The following is a 25,539-nucleotide window of genomic DNA, read 5'->3' as shown; positions in this document are numbered from 1 at the left end:
CCTGCGCACAGTGGTGTCGTGGGGGCCTCCTGACCCTCTCAATTGGGATGACCTCAAATTGTACTTCCTACACAGCTGGGTTCTCATTTTCTAGACGGCGTCTTCCTGCAGGAAACACTGGCAGCATCTACTTTCACAGTGAGTGGATATCATCCCTCAAGGCTAATTCACCTTCTCCTGTGGGTTTGAGAGACTAGTCCCTTCCACAGCTGCTCATAAGGCACCAGGCAGCTAGGTGGATGACTCCAACAGTCCCTTTTCTCCAACGGACCGCTCCTCCTTTCCTTCCGCCAGCCTGCAGCTCTCCTAGAGTGAGTCTTGCTGTGGTTTTCAACATCTGGAAGGAGCCTGCAGTCACAAATCCTCGCTCTGTTCTTCAAGTAATTCCCATTCAGGCTGGTTGTGAGGCTTGTCACTGGTCCATGAGAACACTCACATTCTGACCATTGTTTCCACTCAGGATTTATCTGAGTTATACAGAAATAATGTATATTCTACTTGGTTTTTAGGCAAGTCCTGACATTTTATGTGTTCCTCCCAGACTGGTCAAGCCAAGTCTTTGTCCAGCAGGAATGAGGGGTGGGGTTGGGAATTATCTGCCAGGGAAACACAAAACAAAGGCACAAAAGAGGGAGAGGCATCCTCACTTTGCTGCCTCTCTCTGCTGGGGTCACACTTCTGGAGAAAGAATGAAGCATGGAGACGGCAGGGTCCGTCCCTACACTTTAAAGGAGAAGCTTTCTCCCAATGTCTGGTGCAGTTCAGACAACCTTAGGAATGTTCCTGCAAGTGATATCCCCACCTGTCAGTCTCTCTCCATCCTCCATCATGTGTTACTGCACACACACAGGGGATCCGAAATAGATTCCCGTCCCAACACAGTAAAGCACTAGCGAAGCACACCATGCTCATGATAATCCACACGTATGCCATCTACAGTGCACACTCACTGGTCATACATGTCCCCTGCAACCTTTTCTGAGCTGCTTACCCTAGCAGTCCACTAGAAGATGACCTTATATTAAAAAGAGGGCCCTGCACATTTCAGCTACTAATCATATTTAGGAAGAGTTTACAGTGTCTGAGACTCCATTGGCAAGGCCCACCACACAGAAGAGGTTCAAACACCAAAGGTCAAAGTGTTTTCACAGCTTAGAACCCATTTTCCTAAAAATGTAGAAACAAGTGATATTGTTGATTCTGCTGATAAGGCTGAAAGATCTTTCAATAAATCTTAGCAAAAGAAAGCACCACAAGACATGCACTGAAAAGCTCTCAGCTTTGCCATAGGGAATCATGTATGTAAAGTATTCAATGCATTTTCTGGCAGTCCAAGGCTCTGAGGTCACTTAAGTCCTGCTTTCAGATTGTTCAACAAGACTACCTTCAAACGCTGTCATAACTCAACCTGCTTTTTAATTCCATTTGGTGCAGCTGATGTCTACTGAATCATTGGGATTCCATTCAAATATACTTCTGCAGTGTGGCGACCACCAGTGCCAGGAAGTAACTGGGAGCTTTGTGAAGGACCGACCAGATGTTTCAAGAACAACACTCACACTCCAAGAGTTCTTTATCTTCCTTGCCATTCTTCTCTATCATTCCTTTCCAAACCTGTGAACATCCAGAAGAAGGATGTAGTCCCTGCCCCTGCCCTTCACCCACTCAGGAGGGACACAGCAACACAGCTCCAGGAGGGGCGGCTGCTTCTCTTGCTTTAGAGTTAATGAAGATTTGCCAAATCTGCCTGCAGCAGAGCAGCACAGGTTGTGCAAGGAAGCGTTGCTGTGTTTTGATCAAGTTTTGCTCAACTGTTCAAGCTGTCTCGAGCAGCCCACCTTTGCTCCTTGATTCTTGAAAGGGTGCCATCAATGAATGAGATTGTACAGGTAGCAGAGGTTCAGAGTGTTGCCCAGAGTGCCCTTACAGATGGAAGTGATGCCTTGTGCAGAGAATGCTGCTTTCCAGGGATTATAACCATGGAAGAAGTATCTCGTTCTGAGAAGTGCGCCCTGTTCTTTTAAGACACAAAGGAACAAACCTGCTAAGAACAGGGCAAGAAGCGCTGGCTCTCCTGTCTCACTGTGTCTCTGGAGCATGTGTTATGCATTATGCATACTCTGTGCGTTAATTAGACTAGGTCTCGGAATGGTGGGGAATCCACAAGAATGAAACATTGAGCACAGCTCCATTTCTACTAGCTGTGTGCTCCTCGATACAATTCAAGGTATCCTTTACATGATTTGCAAACTCATGACCACAGCAGCCTATATTTGATCAGAGAAAAAGATTTTGTTAAAAAATATTTTGTTAAAAAGATATTGGATCAGTGGTGTCACAGCCTTGAGGCGGTGTCTGATTACAAGATGGCTATACTGGGCACATGATGGGGTACCTGAAAACGTGACATCTGTGCCTGGCATATGGGAGGTTACCAGGGCACAGTGCTACCATGTCTGACACATGATCAGGTACTTGAGAAAATAATAACTTTTTTTTAAAAAGCGAACTGCTAATACATTACTTCCTAAAAATGAAAACCTGTCTTTTGAACAGGATTGCAAGCTTGTTCTGTGCTGTCCGTGGCGCTGTCCCTGCTCCTCTTGGCCCTCTGAGACAAGGGGGCTGTGGCTGCGACCAGGGGCATGGCTGCAGAGAAGGTGCTTGGGGTGTTACACCCCACTAATAGATCTATACTCTTGTAAATAGGTGGGTAGAGGTGTTTTCAGTCGGGTTTGGAGAGGAGCCTGTGGGATTTCACCTGGGATTTTAACATACTTACAGAGACAAACACACACACACACTGTCTCTCTTCTGTGTTTTAAAGTTCTCACAAAAGGTTATTTATTTTACAAAATACTGTGTTTAAGTTCGCCTTACAATCTGTAATCGGGATAATTTCTACCACTTCTTAAACTCCCCCTGTACACTTCTTCTCTTATAATGTATTTTAACATGCTATGCCAGCATGGTTGTCAGAACCTGAAGTTCACCCTCCCCCCCCGCCCCCCAACCTCTCTGACCAAGCTAAATATGTTTCCAAGAACCGTGTTTCCCCTCCTGCCCTATGGCAGGAAATAGGTGACATTTCAAGGTGTAAGCATGGCTCAAGTGGCAACATTGCAATGGTATGGGGACTTTATGGTATATGTGATGTCATGACCCCTATCCCTGGTATTTTAATGAACCAGTTTACACACCACATGGGATTGCACAGCTTCTGGAGGCTATTGCTTCAGACCGCACACTACATTTTACTTAGATGCTCAAATATGATCTCTGGATTGTCACAGAGCGCGATCAAATATAATCATAATATTATATCATAGAAAAAACACATGAATAAAGGTTGACATTTGAGAAGTGTTGCATTTTCCAAAAACTGAACAAGTTCTTGAGGCCAGAGAGTCTCTGGCACAGACTTTCCTAAGGGATCTGGTGTTAGCTCTTCAGCAGTACCGTAAAAGCAGGCGGCGAAACATGTTTGACCTGACCATGGTCATTGGGCGGACACTTAAATCTCTATCATCACAATTGGCTTTGCTATTGTAATATGTGTCTCTAATTTAAACAAGATCGACATTGTATTAGATATATTTGTGTTGCAATTGGAACAATGCATTCGTATCTTCTATTTCTGTGAGTCATGGAACCAAAACACCCACTGTGCAAGTCTAGGGAGAGGTGTGCTTGTCTTTCCTCACAACGCTGCCAAATATGGCTTAGTGTCTACATCATCAGGCACACGTGCAAGGAATTGTATCTGACATCTTGTTCTCTAGTCCGTAGATCCTTGGAAGGCAAAGATTCAGAAACCATTTTGAGCAACCGGTTTATGGGGTACTGCCGGATTATGGGGTAGTGCCAGATTATGGGGTAGTGCCAGATTATGGGGTAGTGCCAGATTATGGGGTAGTGCCGGATTATGGGGTAGTGCCAGATTATGGGGTAGTGCCGGATTATGGGGTAGTGCCGGATTATGAGGTAGTGCCAGATTATGGGGTAGTGCCGGATTATGGGGTAGTGCCGCATTATGGGGTGGTGCCGGATTATGGGGTAGTGCCGGATTATGAGGTAGTGCCAGATTATGGGGTAGTGCATAGAGCGCTGTCACAGAACATCTAAGATGATTTCAGAATCCACACATCATCAGGGAGCAGACAAAGACACCCCTTTGGATAGCCGGCGTGTTGGTATTTATATATTGTGTACCCACCTCGGTCATGAAGGAGTTTCCGCAAGTAGCTGCTGCAAACCCTCAGACGTTCAATTTACCTCCCAATTCCAAGTCTGGCACAAAGATTATTAAACGTTTATAAAGACCCATGTCAACGATGTGCACTGGGGACCTACTCATAGATAGATAAATGTACTTCATCTGTTTAGTAAATTCATTTATGAATGTAGAAAAATATTCTTCGAGCCAGATTACGAGTCAGGAGGTTTGAAATGAACGTGTGCTTTTATGCATTCATTTCACTCTGCTTGAATACTTCTGATTTGGTTTCTCCGCGCCTTATTTTACCGCGTGTGGAAACTCCTGACCACATTTTTCTGACCACTAAATCCGTACAGAAGAATTGCACGAGGCCAAGTTCGATTCTACTATTTTCCTACCTGGCGAAAGCATACAGGCCATTCCCGCCTAGAAAACAACTGTCCCTTTCCTCCCATACTCCACTCTTCGCCCTCCCAGCTCCCTCCAGACGCAGTGGCCCCAGCACACAGTTACCACCTGTTCTGAGCAATGTGTGGGGAAAAAAGTGTATGGACTAGGGGATTCCACGTGGCTGAATGACGGGGAAAAATCAGTGCCATACAGCAGTTCCTCGTTTCAGGTAGTAATACTCGTAATTGCCCGGTACGGGGGACCTTTTACCTGGTGGAATGGGTAACATTGCATGTGGTTTTACCGAGGACCCTGTACTGTGCACCTCCTATTCAGAGCCTCGCTCAAGAAGGCATAGAAAAGTGTGAGGTTTATTTGTTGGCCAAGAGGAAGGCAGCAATGGAGTGTGTCATAGTTTTATTTTACTTCCTGCAGGATAGACAGCTGCACCCTCTCACATTCATGCTGCGGGCTTCTCACTGGAGTTCTCATCGAAGGTTTGTCTCTCACACATCTGTACCTGGGCAACAACGCTCTCGGAGACCTGGGTCTGCTGCAGCTCTGCCAAGGACTGAAGCATCCCGAGTGCACGATACAAACGCTGTGGTGAGTAGCCGAGCCCGCCCCGCTGTGTGACGCACGCGCCTTCCAACCTTCGCAGGGAGGATCTAACATGAAGTCCAGTTCCTAAACGCACCCCCCTTTTTCGTCAGCGGTCAGTTCACTTGAGCATCAGCCCAATGGTATCCCAGTGCCTATAGAAGCTGGCCAGTACAGAGCGTCCCTTCCTATAGCCTGACAGTTCCTCTGGCTTCTTGTTCACATCCAAGAAACAGCACAGGGACAGTAATGTTGAATAGGTATATATAATGTAGGTGTCAAATGTGTAGTAAGCAAAAAAGGGGGTCTCCTCTCTACCATGAATCATATCTACTGTATACAATATAAAACTAATGTTATTTGGTATTTAATTAATTGCATAAGTTACTTAAAACCATTGCATTACAATGGAACATAAAAAAAAAATAAGAAGAACATCACAATTCATAGAATTAAAACTGGATCTGAGAAAGTGCAATAATTAAAATTACAGCATTTGTTTTAAGGGCTTCTTATCATGATTTCAATTGGGCCTTGTTTTTTTGTTTTTTTGGCTAGATCCGTAAGCAAGCGTCACCCTGCTAGCTCCTTCAAATCACCAAAGCTGCTTTAATTTCTTTTCTTTGTGCTGATACTCTTTTTTCTTATCAAGTGATTACACTTGGCGACTGTGTTGGGGAGTTGACTTTCGCGGGCCTGTATTTGAAATATTTCCGCTATCAGCGTTTGAATAGTTTGAAACCCGGATTGGGGGACCGAGCCAGGGTACATTGCACCCCTGATAGTTTGCACGAATCTTCCACAGCGAGACAGAATATAAGGTTCATTGTGTGTAAAGCATAGGGCAGAGGCTCCCTGGCAGGCGGTTACTTTTTCTTTCAAGCAAAGGTCTCTAAGAAGAAGCCACCGTTCTGTTGTTAAAGTCGGACCGCAGCACAGAAGGTGTAGCCATGATTCTCGTTTATATTCACATAGACGGCATGCTCCTCCTGTATAAAACTAATGTTTGGACGTCCTTTCGCGTCAGTGGTACTAGTCAACTTTTAGTCATAATTTTAAAATATCCATGGCGCATTTTCTAGAAGAACCAAAATTAAGCTCAAAACATATCATCACAAATACACAGAGTCTTGACATCCCCTGCTACATCCTAGAGATGTGATGACTAAACACATAGGTACATAAATATTTAAACAAACTAATGGTGATTATTAGAATAAAAATCGACAAATGATAGAGGTTTTCGTGATACATCATTATGTCTATCACTGTATTGTTTTCATTCCCGTCTGGAGATGTACTTTGACATCTATTATCATGTCAAGGCTGTATCAGAGGAGTCCATTAATTCAACTCCAGCTTCGTTCCGATGCTTGTGTTCATAGCTCGCATAGGACACAGCCGACCTTCAGAGGTCTCCATCAGGATCGAATAATCCTCATTTCTGTCCCCCACGATGAACCAATCTTCTTTATCAGGCGGAGGGGTGACATTTCCTGAAAGATGAAGGCTGGGCCTTGTTTTTGTGATCCTATTTTTATTAACACAGTTAGTGTCAGCCAAATACACCTCCCATCTTGTGTTTCTGGCTGGCAGGTGAAAAGGGCCCCTGCCCCTTCATGTGTCCGGGCATCAGATTCAGTTAACTCCACGCTGGTGCCAGTTGTTTTAAAGTGCGATGCACTTATCACGCATAAACCTACTTGGGAAACCACTCCCGGGCCCTACAGCATTAATCGTACTCACATCTTCATGTGTCTTCTCCTGTGGTGACCAGTGGCTCTGAGCGCTCATGCTAAGTGTCTCTGCTGAGAAGGCATTTCTTACTTTAAGCCTGGGTTCTCTTGTGATCACCTCCTGGCCATTCATGTTGTCTTTGAGGCTCCTTTGCAGTGAGACAGCAACTTCTGTGCCTCAGTAGTTTCCACTGCACGCGTGTGACTTTTTGATAACACAATGTCCACTAGTCAGCCTGGCTCTATCTATGTTATTCACTCATATATAAATTCAGTGCCATATGGATGTCAAACTGAAAATGTGATGCCATTCATTTAGCAGGTCTGCTTCATTTCTGTGCTTCTGTAGGATGGGAACGTGCTCTCTCACAGGGTCCTGCGGTGCTGACCTCTCATCTGTCATCAGTACCAGTCGGTGTCTCACAGAGCTGGACCTGAGCTGTAACACACTCAGAGACCCTGGACTGATACACTTGTGTGAAGGACTGAAACACCCTGGATGCAAACTTTGGAAACTTTGGTGAGATGTTAATCTTTGCTGCTTGTTTATTTACAATTCTCCTTATTTGCACTTCAGTTTGATACATAGTCATCAGCAACATACACCGACCACCACATGCGGTAACATTGCGCAATACAGGTGCGGTTGCAGTGCTTATGGTTGAAAAATAACTCAAAAGAAGTAAGGAAACAAAAAAAAATTCCAATCATGTCCGCCTCCCTACACAAGCTATAGGCATCTTGACAAAATCATAGCACATTAACCTACTGTCACGTTGTGTATCCTTGAAAAACTTACACGGAGACCAATACGTCCCATATAGTCAAACATCCCAAGAGCTCTCAGTTTAGGAAGCACAAACCCATCTCTAATCTCCCTCATAAACCTCACAGCAGGGTGCCAGGCGGCCAATAAATGCTCCTTTTCTTTGGCAGTGGGCACAGGCAGCCCCTCCACAGCCGTCGTGTCCTAGACCCTTGAGCACCATGTGTGGCATTTGGGATAGGCTTGGTGTTTCCACTGTCTGGCTAGTGTCTGTCTGGCTATAAGTAGCCATCGGTATGTCAACTTCCAGATCCATGCGGAATTTCTTCCTCGCCAGGTGGACGCAGGCCCACGATCATGATCTCTAGGTGTGCGGCTAGGAACAGCTAGTACCCCCTTCCAATATATTGCTATCACTGGGCATGCTCACCATATATGAAGGTTGTCTGGAGGGAAGTTCAACCCTTCATTGTTTTCAGTGCTGATTTTTGTAAATATCCCTTCATAGGGCTTCCCTTCTCCCCATGGGAGCTCTTCATTCCATGCCCTTCCCCACTTAGCCATATGCTTCCATGGTTGCACATTCCGAGGGCAATCAATTTAGAAACCTGTAGAGGGCAGAAACCCATTTTATAGTGCCCCTGTTTGAGGCTAACAGCTGCTTCCCCGGAGTCAATGCCACTTTGCTGCCTCTGTAATCCCTAGGTGAATAACCCATTGGCAAATATATTGATACTAGACCCGTTCATTCCGACAGTAGGTAGGTACCTCTGCAGTCTATAAAAGATCTAACTGGCTCATTTACAGACATGTCAGAAAGCATCCAATGATTCCCTTTCCACAAGCCCTGAAAGGCTGACGTCCCTTAAGCGGGTGGTTATCAAGTGTGGTTGTCAAGAAAGGTGGGAAAGACATGATGTGGTGTGTCAGGTGTCCAACTGTGTGCCTGTAATGGGGCTACAATCAACATCCTGAGGACTTTGTCTGTGCAGTTGCCGTATCGGATCCGATAATGACCTACCAGCTACAGCGCAATCTATGTAGATCCACTGTTTGTCAATCTGCCATCTCATCTTGACCATTCGCCTTGGGCCATCCTATTATAGCTGTCTACAATAGGTGTGATGTGGGTATGTGTGGTCATTATTTCTTATGGCTCAGGAATATTCTTCTCCTTAATGGATTTGTCATGCTTCCCACATACGGTTTTCTGTATTGTCTTACTAGAACATAGACGCAATAGTTTGAGCTGCATGTAACCAATTTGTCAATGCTGTTCTTTCTTCCTGTACTTGTCTCATATTCAGTCATATCAATGCTATTTTTACATGCTTTACACTTTTTACATGTTACAAATCCTCTTTTTGCATGTTGATCCAGCTAGGTATGCTTATTTTTGTCCTGGAAATGACTGTCTACCAGATGGTACTACAGGGAAACTAGCTCCCTGTTTGTTACCGGTGGATGGTCCGGTAATATGCTTCCCAAGCCTATATCTGTTTTGAGAATTTTACAATTCCTGTTGGGCTGAGTGCACCACTGATATTCTGGGGGTGCGGGACTGCACACATAAAGACTGGTTTGTCAATTTGTGAGAGGATATATATATATATATATATATATATAATGGTAAAGATGTTATTATTAACAAATATAATACAATATTTTTAATAACTGGTGAAGTATTGTAGAAAGTAAAAACATTTATTAAACTACTATATATATGTGTGTGTGTGTGCGTGTATATTTTTTCTTATATATTTCTTTTAATTCTAGAACAAAATTAGAAAACATGGTACATCACAACTCACTTCATTTTAATCTAAAAAGTGATCATTTTTAATATATTAAATTCAGTTAAAATTATTTTCTGAAGACTAAATTAGAACTGTTTCACCTATTTTTCCATTATGTTTGGAAAAAATGTGATGTATATATATTTCTAAAAGTCATTTATTTATGTTTTAATATAAAATAATGTTATACTTTTAAATTCTAAAAAGGTTATTTAAATATTTTAAATTAAATAAGTATAATTTTTAGATGATTTCTTGAACATTAAATCTCATTTTATTTATATTTTTATCTAGGAAAAAAAAAGTGGGAGATAATATGTGCAGGAATGTTCCATAAAACGTTACGTTCACAGATGGGAGTTGACTGTGATGAGGGTTTACGGTATTATGATTTGTTATATTAGAACGTAATGCTGGTATCAGGCATATCATGGGTTGACCTCAGAGATTATAAGTTCCTATCGGTGAAGGTACAGGTCACATGAAAATAGACCGAGATTGGCAGTTGTAATGTAAGAACAACAGATGATGTAGACATTGATAATAGTCGCAGCAAGTAGGGCAGTAGGCAGCCTATGCGCGTCCAACTGCACATCCCTATCATCATTCTTATACATGTATGCCAGCTGTTTGTGATAATAATATATTTTATGGCTATTTTCTGTAGGGTGAATCACTGCTCCCTCACTAGCACATGCTGTGCAGAGCTCTCCAGTGCCCTGGTCATTAATCAGTCTCTGACAGAGATGGGTCTGAGTGGAAATGAACTGGGAGATTGTGGGGTGAGTCAACTCTGCAAAGGACTGAAGGACCCAGGCTGCCGAATACAAACATTGTTGTAAGTTGCAAGTGTGCTTTTATCTATATACATATGTGTGTTGTGCAACCCTCTTCCCTAATGCTTAGCCTCACACACTTATGCCAGTAGTGTCATATTTATACTGATTCAGTTTACTGTAATAGCCTCCATTATGCAGCCTGCTCTTCCCTTATCTGTCTGCTCGCTAAAGCTGACCAATGGGGGGGAATTGTGCTCCAAAGCCATCCTTTTTCATTGCTGTACGTAGATATAGGTAATCAAGGTCACACACTGTGACGATAAATCATTAGATCTGCACCCAACAAGATTTCTTGCCAATGTTGGAGTCACTGCTGCTGTGTTCACTGATCTTCCCTCCCTCCTCCATGGTTTGACCACAATAAGCCAAGAACTAGGGGGCATGGCCAAGCCGGCTATCATGGCAGACATGCTCGGTTAGAGCTCCGCCCCCAGTGCATGCATCCTGCCGGCTACGGCGTGTCTGGTGCTCTAAACATTGGCCCTAGAGCCATCGACACCGTGCTGGTGCCTGAAACCGGGCCCCATTCCTGCTGACGACCGGGCAGAGAAAAGATAACAAGCTCCAAACACCAACGGCCCTTGAGCGCAAAATGGCAACCGCCAGACTCCGGGACTGACACCTGCCCCATGTGCCGGGCTCTGAGGTCGCGACTCCATCGACGACGTCCCGTGGTGCCCAACACAGCCCCCCTTATTGAGGTGAGGAGGAGGAGACATGGGACACGATCATTAGCCCGACATCACACGACCACTGGACCCCACCAAAGCCCCGGTGCCCCACCCCCGCATCGGCTGCCAGTAGATGCGGGAACGGGAAGAAGATCTCTGGGTGACTTACCTGGAAGCCGACAGCAGAGGCGGCCCCTGCCGGGTCCCTGAAGTATAAGGTGACCGCTGATGGAGTGTGAGCTGCAGCCGTGATACCGGCTGAAAACTCGGCGCCCAGTCGTGCCTGGAGTAAAGATGGCCGCCAATCCCCAAGTGGTGCCTGATCCACACTAGTCCCTAACAGCGTCCTAGACACCGAAAGCACAGCGTCCTGACAGGAAACCTCCCACACTGGAACAGTCTGCCCCAATGCAGTGGCGAGAAGAGTAAGGAACTGTATCAACTGAATAGCCCTTCAGAGTGTGCCTGTTGCAGCCCGCAAAAGCTCTGGCTCCCCCCCCACATCAGTTACCAATAGGTGCAGCAGTGAAATTAGTCTTGCACATCTCGCAGTGATCGGCAGTCGAAACAACCCACACCAGCACTCACGGGACCCCAGAGACTGCTGTGCGAACATGAATGGAAGCCAAGCAACCTAAGCAGGTGCGCCTGGACTTAAGGGGGCAGTCAGCTCAGTGGGGCCGGCATCCCGCGATAGCCGAATACCCCTGCTGACAACCAAGCGAAGCAGGGTACCTACGGCAGCCCGCAAAAGCTTTGGCTCCCTCCCTTCCACATCAGTTACTGGTGGGTGCGGCAGTGGAGTCAGCCACGCACATCTTGCAGAAGTCTGCAGCAGAAACATCCTGAGCCGGCATCCCCGTGATCCTGGAGACTAATATGGGAATATGAACTGTTGCCAAGCAACCTAAGCAGGTGCGCCTAGACTTAATGGGGCTGCCAGCATGATAGGACCGTCGACCTGAGATTGCCGAAAATCCCAGTGAACCACGAGGAGTGCCCCAGCGGCAGCGCCTGATTCATACTAGGCCTCAACAGTGGCTCCGCCGGTGGTGAGACACAGCAAACGACACATGGCGGTCTGTGGACACGCCCCGGTCCCGCCTTCCCCCATTTCCACCTACTGAACCTACAAGTGCAAGAACACAGGCGACTGCACTGCACAGGGAAGCGCTGGAGAGCAAGAACGATCGCAGGCGCCCTAACGACAATGCACCGGACATGTCAAGACCCAGCTACTGAACGGACAAAGCAGTGCATCAGAAAATCAACAGGAGATGGGAGAAGACCCGAGAAAGAGCACCAGCAGCGCCCTTCCCCCTGTCACGGAGCAGGAGCTGAATCCAGGCACAACGGGCGATTAGTCGGTGGCCGCCAAACATCAAGGCTGTCTCCTGACCAGAAGGCCGCCCCTCAGTGACGACAGAAAAAACCATACATTCCGGGATGGGTAATGAGGCCCGTGACAAGGTAAACAGAGCAAGGCAAGGATCGCACGAGAGACACCCTATAGCACGTTATCCAGGGCAGAGTCCCATTGCGTAGCGACCTTCCCCAGCAGAAAAGTGACTTGACTCCCCAGTCAAGCCCAACGTTCCTCAGACCAACAGCATGGGCAAACAATAAGCAGCCGTGGGCCCGACGCCCCCGGGAGTGGCACATGATACCTCTATGGGCGCCAAACCCCTTCTCAAAGATACCATGACCCCACAAGAACTGACCCTCTCTGAAAAGATGGACTAAGTACTTGCGGTCATCGAACATTCGAGGGTATCAATGGAAGAGAGGCTTGGGACCATCACTACAGATATCTCCTTGCTCAGGGACGACCATCGCAAGCTCGCAGACAAAGTTTCAAAGGGTGAAAAAGTAATTACCTCCATGCAGCCCTCATTTAAAACTCATCAGGAGTCTGTACAGACCCTATTAGGCCGCATGACAACCATGGAGGAACGCATGGATGACCTTGAGGGTCGCTCGAGGCGGTGGAACATTCGGGTCCTAGGTCTCCTGGAGGAAGTTAAAGGCACGGACCCCATCGAATATATGGAGGCATGGACCAAGTCCTTTACATCGGCCGCAGACCAGATCACATTCTTTTCCATCGAAAGGGCGCATAGAGTACTGGCACGAAAAACCCCACCAGGAGCCCCACCTCGCCCGATGCTGGCGAAATTTCTCATTTCAAGAACAAAGATGCGGTGCTTAGAGCACGGCCCCATCCATGTTGAGAACAAACAAATAGTGTTCTTCCCGGACTATGCCCGAGCGGTGCAGCGGCAAAGGGCCACATTCCTCCATGTCAAGCTCAGCCTGCGAATGGAGGGAATACAATACTCTTTACTGTTCCCGGCCGGACTGAAAGTCATGTATGAAGCGTCCACCATATTTTTTTACAAGCGCGGAAGAAGCCAGCGACTGGGTGGATCAACACTGTCAGAAGCGTCCCTGCGGGTATGAAAAGGTCGACAGACGTCCAAAGACACAGCGCGGCAACAGGCGCCGCCCGACGGGTCAGAATAGAAGGACCACCGCTGGCTAGAAAGTCCAGTCCACAGGATCCCCAGATATGGAACAAATCATTGAAGAGCGACGGAAGGCCCTACAGGGGCCACCCTCGCGTACTACAGAGATGGAGGTACCCATATCTTCTCATCGGGGGAGGAGGAGGGTAGTGACAGAATGCCATCCCGAGTGGACTCAATAACCCCGCCGTTGATCACTCCACAGACTGCAGATACACGGATATGACTTGTAACCAGCAAATTACACACGCAGGGTAACCTGTATGTCACACTATAATAAAACTCAAGGTATGTGGCAAGCCGAGCATCTTAACAAGTGATAGCTCACTTATTCCTAGACCACCAGGTGCAAAATATTCCTACAAATGCCACTGGTGAGGGACACCTAACAGCAGGGCGTTGCCGCCCCCCAAATATTACACAGTTCTCTTAGAGCGCTAGCATGAGTTTGAACGTATCGCCGTTTGCAATAGGTCCCCAGAATTGGGATAGTCCCCATCCACAACGTTCTCCCATAGAAAGTTACTCCTCACTGCACTATACATGCCACTGCGCAAAGTTGAGGTGCTGCAGGCACATTTAAATCAGGAGATCAGACTTAGCCAGGGCGGGGCGTCCAGAAACCCCACCGCCCTTAGATCGCCTACACCGCAACATGGCACATAAGGGAAATGTCACCATCCTCACCTTGAATGTACAAGGAATGCACACAGCGTGCAAACGCTACACAGTGTATGCATATAAATAGCTGCAGAAATGTACTTAGTAGCAGAAGAATTAGATAAGCTGTGCAAGCGCTGGATCTTATGTGCCACAACTTATTTAGCCTACATGAGGGGGACTCTAATATGGCTGCATCCTGGGATTCCATTTCAAGAGCTATCCAGATCATTAGACGCAAAAGGCAGATATGCGCTCCTGCATGGGCTTTTAGATGGTCAGCCCGTGGTACTGGAAAACATTTACATGGCGAACACAGACCAGGTTAAATTTTGGGACATGCTCTCACGCCCATTAAGCGCGTACGCCCAGATCCCATAGATACTGGGTGGGGACTTTAACTGCGTGCAAGACATCACCCTAGACTGATCCTATCCTCTGCATCCAGCCTCTCCCATTTTAGTGCAGGCTGTGTGTTTCGCAAGCTGGGCAGCACATTGGTCCTTGACTGATGCATGGCGCTCCAAACATGTGGAACGCATTCAAAGTAGTGATCGGGGCCCATGCATACAACCTATCTCTGGGGTACGCAAAACTCTAGAACGTAGCATAGCTGTGAAGGAGCGCGAACTAGCCACATTAACGCAAGCTGCAGATAGGAGGGAAACCACATTGAATCAAATAAAGGACGCTCGGACAGCGTATGCAGAAGTACTGGCAGACCTCTGCAGATATCATTTTTTGGGGCGCGCACAAGGAGGGCAATAGAGCCGTAGAGTACGGCGACAGATGTTAAGTAAGCGATACAGCCGCAGGCTACATGCAAGGCAGCCAGCCTGAATTGCTTTCCCTTGGAGTTTTATCGTACATTTTCCACTCATCTGGTGCCGCAAATGGTAAAAGTATATCAGTCGGCCTTAGAGAAGGGAGAAATACCACAGTCCATGAGCGAATCAGTAATAGCCTCCTTTCCTAAGCCAGACAGGGACCCCCACCTAGTGGGATCATACCAGCCGATAGCCCTGCTGCCAGCAGACTATAAAATCTTTGGAAAAATACTGGCAGAAAGATACACCACGCTCCTCCCAACCCTGATACACCCAGCTCAATGTGGGTTTATGCCAAATAGAAACACCTCCTATAACATTAGGTGCCTGCTTCATGTCCAGGACCAGGCGTGCAGACACTTCCCGTGGGCGGAGCGCCTGGTCCTGTACCTTGAGAAGGCTTTTGACAGCCTAAGCTGACCATACCCCCTCCAGATCTTACGGCAGATGGGAGTGGACCCTCGCCAGCTTGCATATACTAAGCTCATATACACGAATCCATCTTCCAGAGTAAAACTAGGGCCGTACCTGTCGTCATCGTTCCCAATCCTTAGGGGCACTAGGCAGGGTTACCCGCTTTCCCTCCTACTCTTCGCGATGGAGCCACTCGCGATCCGCCTTCGCAAGGAGGGAGAAGAATGGGGCATACCTATTGCAGGTACAGTCCATGCGGTGTCACTATACACTGATGATGTGCTCGTCTATTTTCGTGACATCACATCAGACCTCACCCCTATACTGGACACCCTGCGAGACTTTGAGAAGGTGGCGGGGCTTAGGGTCAACTGGAGTTAGTCCACAATACACCCACTTTCAAGTGACCTCCCTCCCCAGCACTTACTAACGAGTGGCCTACATATACCATGGAGCACTCATGCAATCCGATATCTGGGCGTTAGGCTATACCACACACCTCAGGACATGTACGAGGGAAACCATCATAGAGCGCTGGCTGGGGCTCGGTCTTCTGTGAACTTCTGGAAGGAACTCTCACTGGCTACCATAGGGAAAATTGCGGTAGCCGAGATGATACTGGTGGCATGGCTACTATATTTCTTTACCAATCTTCCAGTGGTCCCTCCCCGCTTCTTCTTCCGTGAGCTAGATGTCCTCCTTGTCACATTGATCGGGGAACTGGGCAGAGGCGAATAGCCCTCGCGAAACTACAGCTGCCTCTGGATCAGGGAGGTCTGGGTGCACCCTCCTTCGAGGCGTACTTCCTGGCAGCTCAGCTGCAATGGGTAGCGCACTGGACCACTGGTCGCGCAATGAAGGAAACGCACACAATGACAGGACAGATTACAGTTCCAACCATACACCGTATGCTGCTGCCAGGCGCTGAGCCCATTCAAGATTCCCCTCTCCAGGTGACAGTGGCACGCACATGTTTGAAACTCATACACACAATGAGCCGCACCACCCCTATGTACTCCCCCATACAACCACTGGTATGCTTTCCTAGACGCCGAATGCATTATACAGAGCGTGCACTTCACATATGGACTGAACACGCAGTCACTGAAACAGGCGTCCTGTTTGCGAATGGGCAGCTGCAGACATTCGTGGAGCTTGCCTGCTGACACTGATCTTCCCAATGGGCAGTTTCTTACACATAGGCAACTATTGATAGATTCCTGTTATATGTTGCATGCAATAGAAACGGAGCCATCCACACATCCAGTACTACATGCAATCTTGCAGATGGGTCCAGGACGACACTTAGTGACATGGTTATACAAAGAGGTGCTGACACTGGCGCGATCACCCTACCCCTCTCCGAGAAAAATTGTAGGAAGATCTCCAGAGGCCCCTCCACGATAAAGAATGGGAACGAGCATTGGAATTCCCAAAAAGGTGTCCTGAAACTACAGTTTTAAAAACATACAATACCATATCTTACTCAGCACATATCGACCAACAATCATTGTAAACTAGATTTGCTGCAACGGTACGTAGGAGATCTGCTCCTCATTCACTTAGCCCAGTAATTTGATCAGCGAGCCTAGTGTTGTTTTTATCAAAGTATATCCGCGACTGCTGCTACACTTAGTTTTAGATTTACCTGTCCAAAGACTGCCGGAAAGCTCGTTTTTAAATACACTGTTTTATCTTACTTAGCACTTTGTTTGCTTGTTCCGCCATCACCACCGCTTCCCCGGTCCACCACGGAGTGTTCCGATTGTGTGGAGGGAATTGAGGCAGAAGGCAGGGGAAAGCATCCGATCAGTAGGTCAGGAGGTAGAGCCACTGAGTATATGAATCTCCTGTGGACGCGCCGCTGGCACGCCGAAGGCGCGCCTAAGTTAAGCCCGTTTGCCCCCATCCACGCACGGCCGGGACCAGGGGCCAGGAACCCTGTCCCTATCGCGAGGAAACCTAGATACTCAGGCCCGCAGATACTTGCCTTACAAGGGGAACTTCCTGAAAATTGCATCCACAGTATAAATTTATCACAAGGACATAGATCCTGATCTATCGTCCCCCTGGTCCTTGTGGGATGTTTGTTGAATCCCTCACGGACACTGCAGCAACCATGGCTTGCTCAGCATCAAACTTTATGAATCTCGGAGATCTTAACCTCCATGTCGGAGACCACACAAAAGCAGCTGGACACAATGTTACACAAAATCTACAGGCCCTTCAGCTACATCAAAAGGTTACCAGCCCCACACATGAGAAAGGCCATATTCTAGACCCGGTATTCTCTATCCTTGAAGATTTGGTAACTGACTGTCCTACCCCCATTCCTTGGTCGGACCACTTTATAATCCCAATTACCTGGACATCCTCATCCCCAATAATCCACCACCAAACTACAAAATACTGGGACCGTACATGGCCCAAACTTGACCCTGAACTCTGGGCAGACACACTAGTTAATACTAGCCCAACAGGGAATGTAGACCCCCAGACTGCCTCACAGAACTTTAACGATTGGATTATGTCCTCCTTAGACACTTTCATCCCGCTTAATGGAGAACAAATAAACAAAGAGAAAACCAATCCCCTTGGTTTACCCCCAAAATTAGAGAAATCAAACAAAAATGCAAAAGGAGCAATTAAGAAAACAACAGCTGACCAAGGTCAAGCACCTCAATTCCAATAATAGCGTATATCAAAAGTCAAGTGCAACAACTCCCCGCATCCGCTGTTGGGAGATGCCAATTAATGAATCAGTCCAAACAAAAAATGAAAGGTGCACTCTAATGGAAGTCAAACAGGAAATACACTTGAAGTCCAAAACGATTCTTCTTTTATTCTCAGTTGTTTTACTAAAAACGGCACACAGCCAACGCGTTTCGTTCCCTAGTGCCACGGGAACTTCGTCAGGGCTTACTAAGAATATCAAAAACACTTTCAGAGTGAGCATCAAGATTCAGGTTCAGTGCTTATAGTGTATGCAAACACTACTACGGATAATTCGATTCAACCAATCCAAGTATTCCTGAAGAAAGAACCAGTGAAAGAGAATATTCAACTCGTATCAAGTAAGCGTTCCTAATAGTCAAAGAAGGTGGATGTGTATAATACCTGAAAAGATCCCTTAATGAAGGGGGAATATGGTACAAAATGAGTCGCCAATGCAGGAGCAGTAATTTCACACAGGTAATAATGATAGAGAACCATTAGATCCCGCTATCAGCTTTCTCGTCAGCAGTAAAGGAAATCAGACAGCCTGATAACTGTGGACGGCGCGAATCGGTATAGGAAAAATGCAAAAGGCTCGAGCGGGCCTGGAGGAAAGACTACAGTCCCGATAAGAAAAAGATATATAAAGAAATTATTAAACAATATCAAACTGAGATTAAAATAGCACAGGCACATTATTACGAGGAGAAAATTAAGGGGTCCTCCAATGCACCTAAGGAAATTGCTAGGATTGTTAAAAAACGTATTAGTCCCCCCCAGCCTGACACCTCATCTGATTTCTCACCACAAAGATGTACAGATCTGGCAGAGTTCTTCAACAATAAGATTCTGAAGATATACAATGCCTTCCCTCCGGCCACTGTATCTGAGAATTCGTTCTCGTTCAGCTCAAGTGACGGCAGAGAAGTACTCGGCAGTTCTAGACGAGTTTCCCCTGATAGATCTCACCACACTTTCCCAACTTTGGAACTCAATTAAATCGGGTTCCCCCTGTGACCCAGCCCCAGTACACTTGTTGAACAAAGTAAAAGGTGCCATTTCCCCTCCTCTTTTAGATGTTCTCAATGCCTCCATCCTTACCTCTTTAGTGCCCAAAACATGGAAACATTCTATGGTCAAAGCACTTCTAAAAAAATTCTAACTTAAATCAAGAGGTATGGAGCAATTATCGCCCAATCTCTCTTCTTCCCATGACTACCAAACTTTTGGAAAAACATGCCAATAAAACTCATACTGATTTCCTAGAATCCCACGCAGTTCTGCACACCTCCCAGACTGGTTTTCACCCCAATCATGGAACGCAAACCGCACTGCTCACAGTGACCGAAGAGGCACGCCAACTGCTCGATCAGGGAGGTATGGTAGCAATCATCCTGTTGGACTTAAGTGCCGCTTTTCACACTGTGAATCATAAAAATGTAATAGACCGACTCAAAGCGGTAGGAGTGGCAGGGAATGCCCTCTCCTGGTTTCGATCCTTCCTTATGGAGAGAACATTTAAGGTGTTCGACAGTACTCCTTCCTCTAAATCTATGCCACTGCTGTGTGGCGTCCCGCAGGGCTCCTCATTAAGCCCACCCTGTTTAATGTGTACCTTAAAACTCTGGCTGACCTGGTCCTTCCTTTTGGAGTGCAGATAGTGATGTATGCAGACTACACACAGCTCGTACTGTCCCTTAACCATCCAAAAAAGCACGAGATTGACCTAGAAACCTGTTTAAGTGTAGTAGCCACTTGGATGGGCCACTCCTTTCTCAAACTGAATGGGGGAAAAAACTGAGATAATGATTCTAGGAAACATTAATAACCGCTCTCCCCAACTGAAATGGCCCAGCAGCTTAGGAGATCCCCCCCATTCCTAAAGAGAGAATTAAAAGCCTGGGAATAAGGCTGGACAAATCCCTAAATCTTGATCATCAAGCAGTACAGGTTACGGCCACCTGCTATAGAATTCTAAGACAACTATGGAAAATTCTGCCTCTGCTTCCAGACTCAGCTCGCAGAACACTAGTCCAAGCCCTGGTACTGCCATGACTGGATTACTGCAACTCCTTATATCTGGGTACCCCCAAGGCTACTACGAGGAGGTTGCAAGTGGTACAGAACTGTGCAGCCAGACTCCTCCACAATGTCCCCAGGAAACAATCGGTCATGCCAGCACTTAGGGCTTTGCACTGGTTACCGATCCTATATCGGATAAAGTTCAAATCACTCTGCATAGCGCATAAAACTTTGTGGGGTACGGGTCCAAAAATCCTACAAAATTTACAGTCCTTTTACTTACCAACCCGAAACTTGAGATCTTCCAATCTCTATCAAGCCAGGGTCCCCAAGATCAAGAGGGCAAGAGAGGGCGTCCGCCTGTTCTCAGTTAATGCCTGTGTTCTCTGGAATACGCTTCCAACCCAGCGCCGCTCTTTGAACAACCACCTCGAATTCAGGAAGGAGCTAAAAACTTGGCTCTTCATGAACTTGCAGTGAGTTTCCTGTTTTCGGATGAAAGTTGGCGCAGAGCGCTGGGATGCCTACGGGTAGCCATGCGCTATATTAAGAACGCATTAATAATAATAATAATAATATCTAACACCTGAATGCCTCCAATGATATTACCCCGACAATCGCTTTACCTGCCCTAGATGCCCGGAACCTGGCACGTCCCTCATCCACATGGTTTGAGACTGCCCGACATTCCACTCATACTGGGCCACGATTCATGCCACCCTACTAGAGGTCACAGGACTCTAAGGTCTTAACAGTTGGGAGGCCTGAACGCTAGGCATAACCAGGCGCCGAAAGCAACAGAAAGTGGAGACGCGCTTTGCCTCCCTGGGGTTCCTGCTTGCGAAAAGATACATAGCCATGCACTGGAGAGCCCCGGGAGGTCTGGAGGGTCGCGGTAAGCAAGTGGGGGGGCCGCAGAAGATTAGCTGCTTGGATCTGAAGACTTGCGGGTAACGCACAAGCATCACATCTCTATGCAATGGGCAACATTACTCCATGCCTCCAAACAGCATGCAACAGAAGACCCAACTACGCAGGCCACCCCACCTCCGACAGAGGGGGTACTCCGAGAGAGCGCACAACCCGCAACCCCTTAAAATTGATCCCTGGTCAGTGATGGCCCACAACCTGAATATGAAAAGTAACTTGCACAACACTAAGCCCTCACTAAAGCGAGTCATCTCCCATGCAGTGAATCCCAGTTCTAGTTACCTTTATTGACAAGTTATGTTCCCTACAGTCTTTAGGCACAACAAGTAGTGGTCTATATCACCAATGCAACAGGGCAGCACATAAGATTCAGAATAACATGCAGGATGTGACTTAAGATCGAATGGAACTCAATGACACAATAATCCCAGTAAGAAAGACGTTTAAGGTGTCCTAACTTACGTCCATTCTTATTGTTATAATATCTAAGGAATGCATAGCATGTAAAAACTGTACTGTACATCTTCCAAAAATCTGACATGCTGCATTTATTAGGGAGGTTTATAAAGCGATTGGTTACGCAAGAAGCGTGTCCCCGCGCTACACTTGAAAACTCAAAGCAGTAGAGAGGAGTAGGCTCGGTTATCGTGAGAAAAGGTGTGTTTTTAAGTTCTTCCGGAAGCTGGATTCTGATGGGTCTAGGCGGAGATTAAGAGGCAGGGCGTTCCAGCGCTTCGCTGCCAAATGGCGAAAAGAGCGTCCACCCATGCGGGCCTTTCTGATCCTAGGGACCACAAGTAGACCTCCGTGTGAAGAGCGCAGAGCACGTGAGGGAACATACTTGATGGCTAGGTTCTGAAGTGGTGGAGGCGCTTTCCGAGCAAGAATGCGGTGACAGGTACAGAGGGCCTTAAATTCCACTCTGCTTCTTACTGGCAGCCAGTGGAGAGTGTGAAGGGCAGCTTTAGAATCCGATCTTTTAGGGATTTTTAGGATGAGGCGGGCTGCCGCATTCTGCAATACCTGGAGGCGGTTAATTGCCTTACAGGTGGCACCTAGATACAATAGGTTGCCGTAGTCCAGGCGCGATGTCACGAGGGCGTGTACCAGTGTTCTCCGGGTGGACATAGGGAGGAGAGCAAGGACCTTGCGTAAGATTTTTAAAACACGGAAACAAACACCAGCCACTCGGTTTATTTGGGGTCCAAAAGACAGATCAGCATCGAGCCATACGCCAAGGTTTTTGACTTCCTGACGGGGCATAGGAGCCTTCCCCAGACAAGGGGGCCACCATGCCGATGACCAAGCAGAAGGACTCCCCCCCCACCACGAGCACCTCTGTCTTGTTGCCATTTAACTTAAGGCAGTTGATGGACATCCAGGTAGCAAGGTCTTGCATGCAAGCCTTGAAACTGTCCGAAGCAAGTCCGGGTCCTCGTGAGAGGGAGATAACCAACTGCGTGTCATCTGCGTATGACCCGATTTTCAATCCATGGCTCACGGCGATCGAAGCCACTGGCAAGACGTAGAGATTAAACAAAGTTGGGCTCAGGGACGATCCCTGGGGAACACCCTGTCCCAAACCCATGTCTCTCGAGTAGTGGTCACCCAAGCGGACTTGGAAGCTTCTCCCAGTCAGGAAGGATTGGATCCATTGGAGTGCAGCTTCAGATATACCTCCGTTATTCAAACACTGTAGCAAGTTGGCATGAGCTACAGTGTCGAATGCTGCACTCAGGTCCAGTAGGATGAGGGCCATGGTATGACCCTCATCTGCCCCCTGACGAAGGGCCTCCACCGCTGTTAAGAGTGCGGACTCTGTAGAATGACGGGGACGAAAGCCGAATTGAGTGTCATGTAATAATGCTGCTTTATCAACGAAGTCCATCAGTTGTAAGTTGACCAATTTTTCGGCTACTTTGGCCAGGTATGGGAGGAGTGAAATTGGACGTAGGTTCTCTAGTTTCTCGAAACTGATGGTTGGTTTCTTCCTTAGGGGTAGAACCACCGCCTTTTTCCAGTCTTTAGGTACAATCATGCTACTAAAAGACATGTTTAGTAGATGTCTGATGTAAGGTTCTAATACCACCAGACTGTCTGCCAGACGTTTAGGTGTGGTAGGGTCCCGAGGAGAGCCTGACCTCACGGATTTGCAAATTTTTACGAGATCTTCTGGAGGCGGGATAACAAAGTGGGTCAGTCTGTGTCTATCACCCCATTCCCTAGGGCTTTCGACAAATTCTGCCCCAGTTATAGGCTGTGTAGGGAACGCTGCATATATTTTAGCTATTTTCTCTGAGAAAAAATTAGCAATTTTATTGCATGATTCGGGGGAACAGTCATCTGGGACACTGGATGATTTTCCGCTCGAAAGAGTTTTGTAGAGCGAAAACAGCTCTTTTGTGGAATTACTGGCTTCATTAACTCTAAGCGTATAGTATGCTGTTTTGGACTTTCTAATTAGACCATGGTAGAGTCGCCTCTCTATCAAGTAGGTGGCTCTAGATTCTTTGGAGAAAGTCTTGCGCCATTCTCTTTCAAGTCTCTTCAGTGCAGTTTTCAAGGCTCTAAGTTCTTCGTTGAACCATGGGGCTGTTTTTTTAACACGGCCCCCAGATTTGGTTTTTTGAAGAGGAGCAGTACAGTCCAGTGCCTCGGTGACACGATTGCAAAGGTTAGTGTTGGCCGTGTCAGCGTCATCCCCCCCCGGGCTCCCCCCTTTAGTCAATGCCTCGCAGAATTTGTGCTGGGAAAAAGTAGCCCAATTTCGCCTAAGATGATACAGCAATGCTGGCTGCGGGGGTCTATTTCCAGGAATACGAATGGTGAAGGGAACTAAATAATGATCCGACCAGGGGATAGGAATAGGGGATTTGGCTTCTACTTCCCCCCAGTTAGCAAATATGGGATCCAGAAGGTGACCCAACTGATGTGTTGGACCACTCACAATTTGAGTCAGCTGGAGGGCACCTAATGCCTGACTGAAGTTCTTACTAATACTGTCTGAGGGGTTATTGAGATGTAAGTTAAGGTCTCCAAGTACCAAAAATCTATTGTTACATAAAGCGGTCTCCATAATGCCTTCAACCAGACTTTCCTCAAACTTGGCTATAGGACCAGGGGGTCTGTAGATTAGCATGCACTTTAGCGTGTAGCTATTATTCACTTTAATAGTGAAACTCCCTGCCTCACTATCCAGGATAGGGGAGCTTTCGAATTGGCATTGCGAACTTTCTCGGACTACAATTGCAATGCCCCCTCCTCTGCCAATGGGTCTGTCCTGTCTGTGTATTGTGTATCCTACTGGAAGTACCTCAAGGGCATCAAATGTAGAATCATTATCTAGCCATGTTTCAGTAAGAAACATAAGGTCCCATTTTGTCTCAGAGAGTAGATCATATAGGTCTAACTTATGTTTCCTTAATGATCGCACGTTAAGCAGTCCACAGTGTATAGTGTAGTCCATGCTGTTCGTGTTCCTGTCAAGGTCATAGGAGAATTGGCAGTGTTTGCAGCCTGTAGTGTCTTCTACGTGTAGCTTATGCTTGCATGACTCATCAACGTTGCGGCGTAAGGCAAATAATTCCTGTTTACTCCACCGTATGTGGTCATCCCGAGGGGCATGGGGTATGGCCCTGGACCGCGTACGATCGCGGACGGGCGCAGACGGGCTTGACTTAGGCGCGACTTCGGCTCGATGACGGCGCGCCCGCTGCGCTCGCCCGCTGCGCGTCCGGAAAGGGCACATTGATATAGGGGCGGAAGTCGTGGCCTCGAGAGTGGGCGTGTCTGTAGGATCGAGCGCGCGATGGCGGCAGCGCGGTTCCCCACCTGCAGCAACGCTGGATCAGCTGAGCTAGAGCTTCCCAACTTCCCAACTGCAACCAGGTCAGTAGGTGCTCAGGAGGTGAAAAGTGCTCTTTAAAATACACAGTAGAAAATCACAATTTTTAAAAAGATCGAGAACAGACCTCCCGGCTTTCCGCCTCAGGAGTGTTTCAAATGTTTGGCGCGCTTGTAAATCAGCGCGACTATAAGGCCGGGGGAAAGTGGGCGTGGCCTCGAAGTGGGCGTGGCCTCGAGAGTGGGCGTGTCTGTAGGATCGAGCGCGCGATGGCGGCAGCGCGGTTCCCCACCTGCAGCAGCGCTGGATCAGCTGAGCTAGAGCTTCCCAACTTCCCAACTGCAACCAGGTCAGTAGGTGCTCAGGAGGTGAAAAGTGCTCTTTAAAATACACAGTAGAAAATCACAATTTTTAAAAAGATCGAGAACAGACCTCCCGGCTTTCCGCCTCAGGAGTGTTTCAAATGTTTGGCGCGCTTGTAAATCAGCGCGACTATAAGGCCGGGGAAAAGTGGGCGTGGCCTCGAAGTGGGCGTGGCCTCGAGAGTGGGCGTGTCTGTAGGATCAAGCGCGCGATGGCGGCAGC

At 47.3% G+C, this 25,539-nt stretch overlaps 1 protein-coding gene across 1 annotated transcript in view; it reads left to right on the top strand.

Moving 5' to 3' along the window:
• Positions 1-25,539, top strand: part of LOC146822247 (ribonuclease inhibitor-like) — a 125,808-nt gene that overhangs the window by 59,402 nt on the left and 40,867 nt on the right. Inside the window, exons 8-10 of the mRNA XM_085613378.1 lie at positions 5,045-5,215; positions 7,295-7,465; positions 10,175-10,345. Of these exons, the coding sequence (XP_085469504.1) occupies positions 5,045-5,215; positions 7,295-7,465; positions 10,175-10,345 (513 nt within the window). The remainder of the gene's footprint in view (positions 1-5,044; positions 5,216-7,294; positions 7,466-10,174; positions 10,346-25,539) is intronic.

The sequence above is a fragment of the Triturus cristatus genome, chromosome 6 (genome assembly GCF_964204655.1).
Source record: "Triturus cristatus chromosome 6, aTriCri1.1, whole genome shotgun sequence".
In the NCBI taxonomy this organism is placed as follows: domain Eukaryota; kingdom Metazoa; phylum Chordata; class Amphibia; order Caudata; family Salamandridae; genus Triturus; species Triturus cristatus.
Note: the sequence above shows the minus strand (reverse complement) of the source record. Positions and strands in the feature narration are given on the sequence as shown.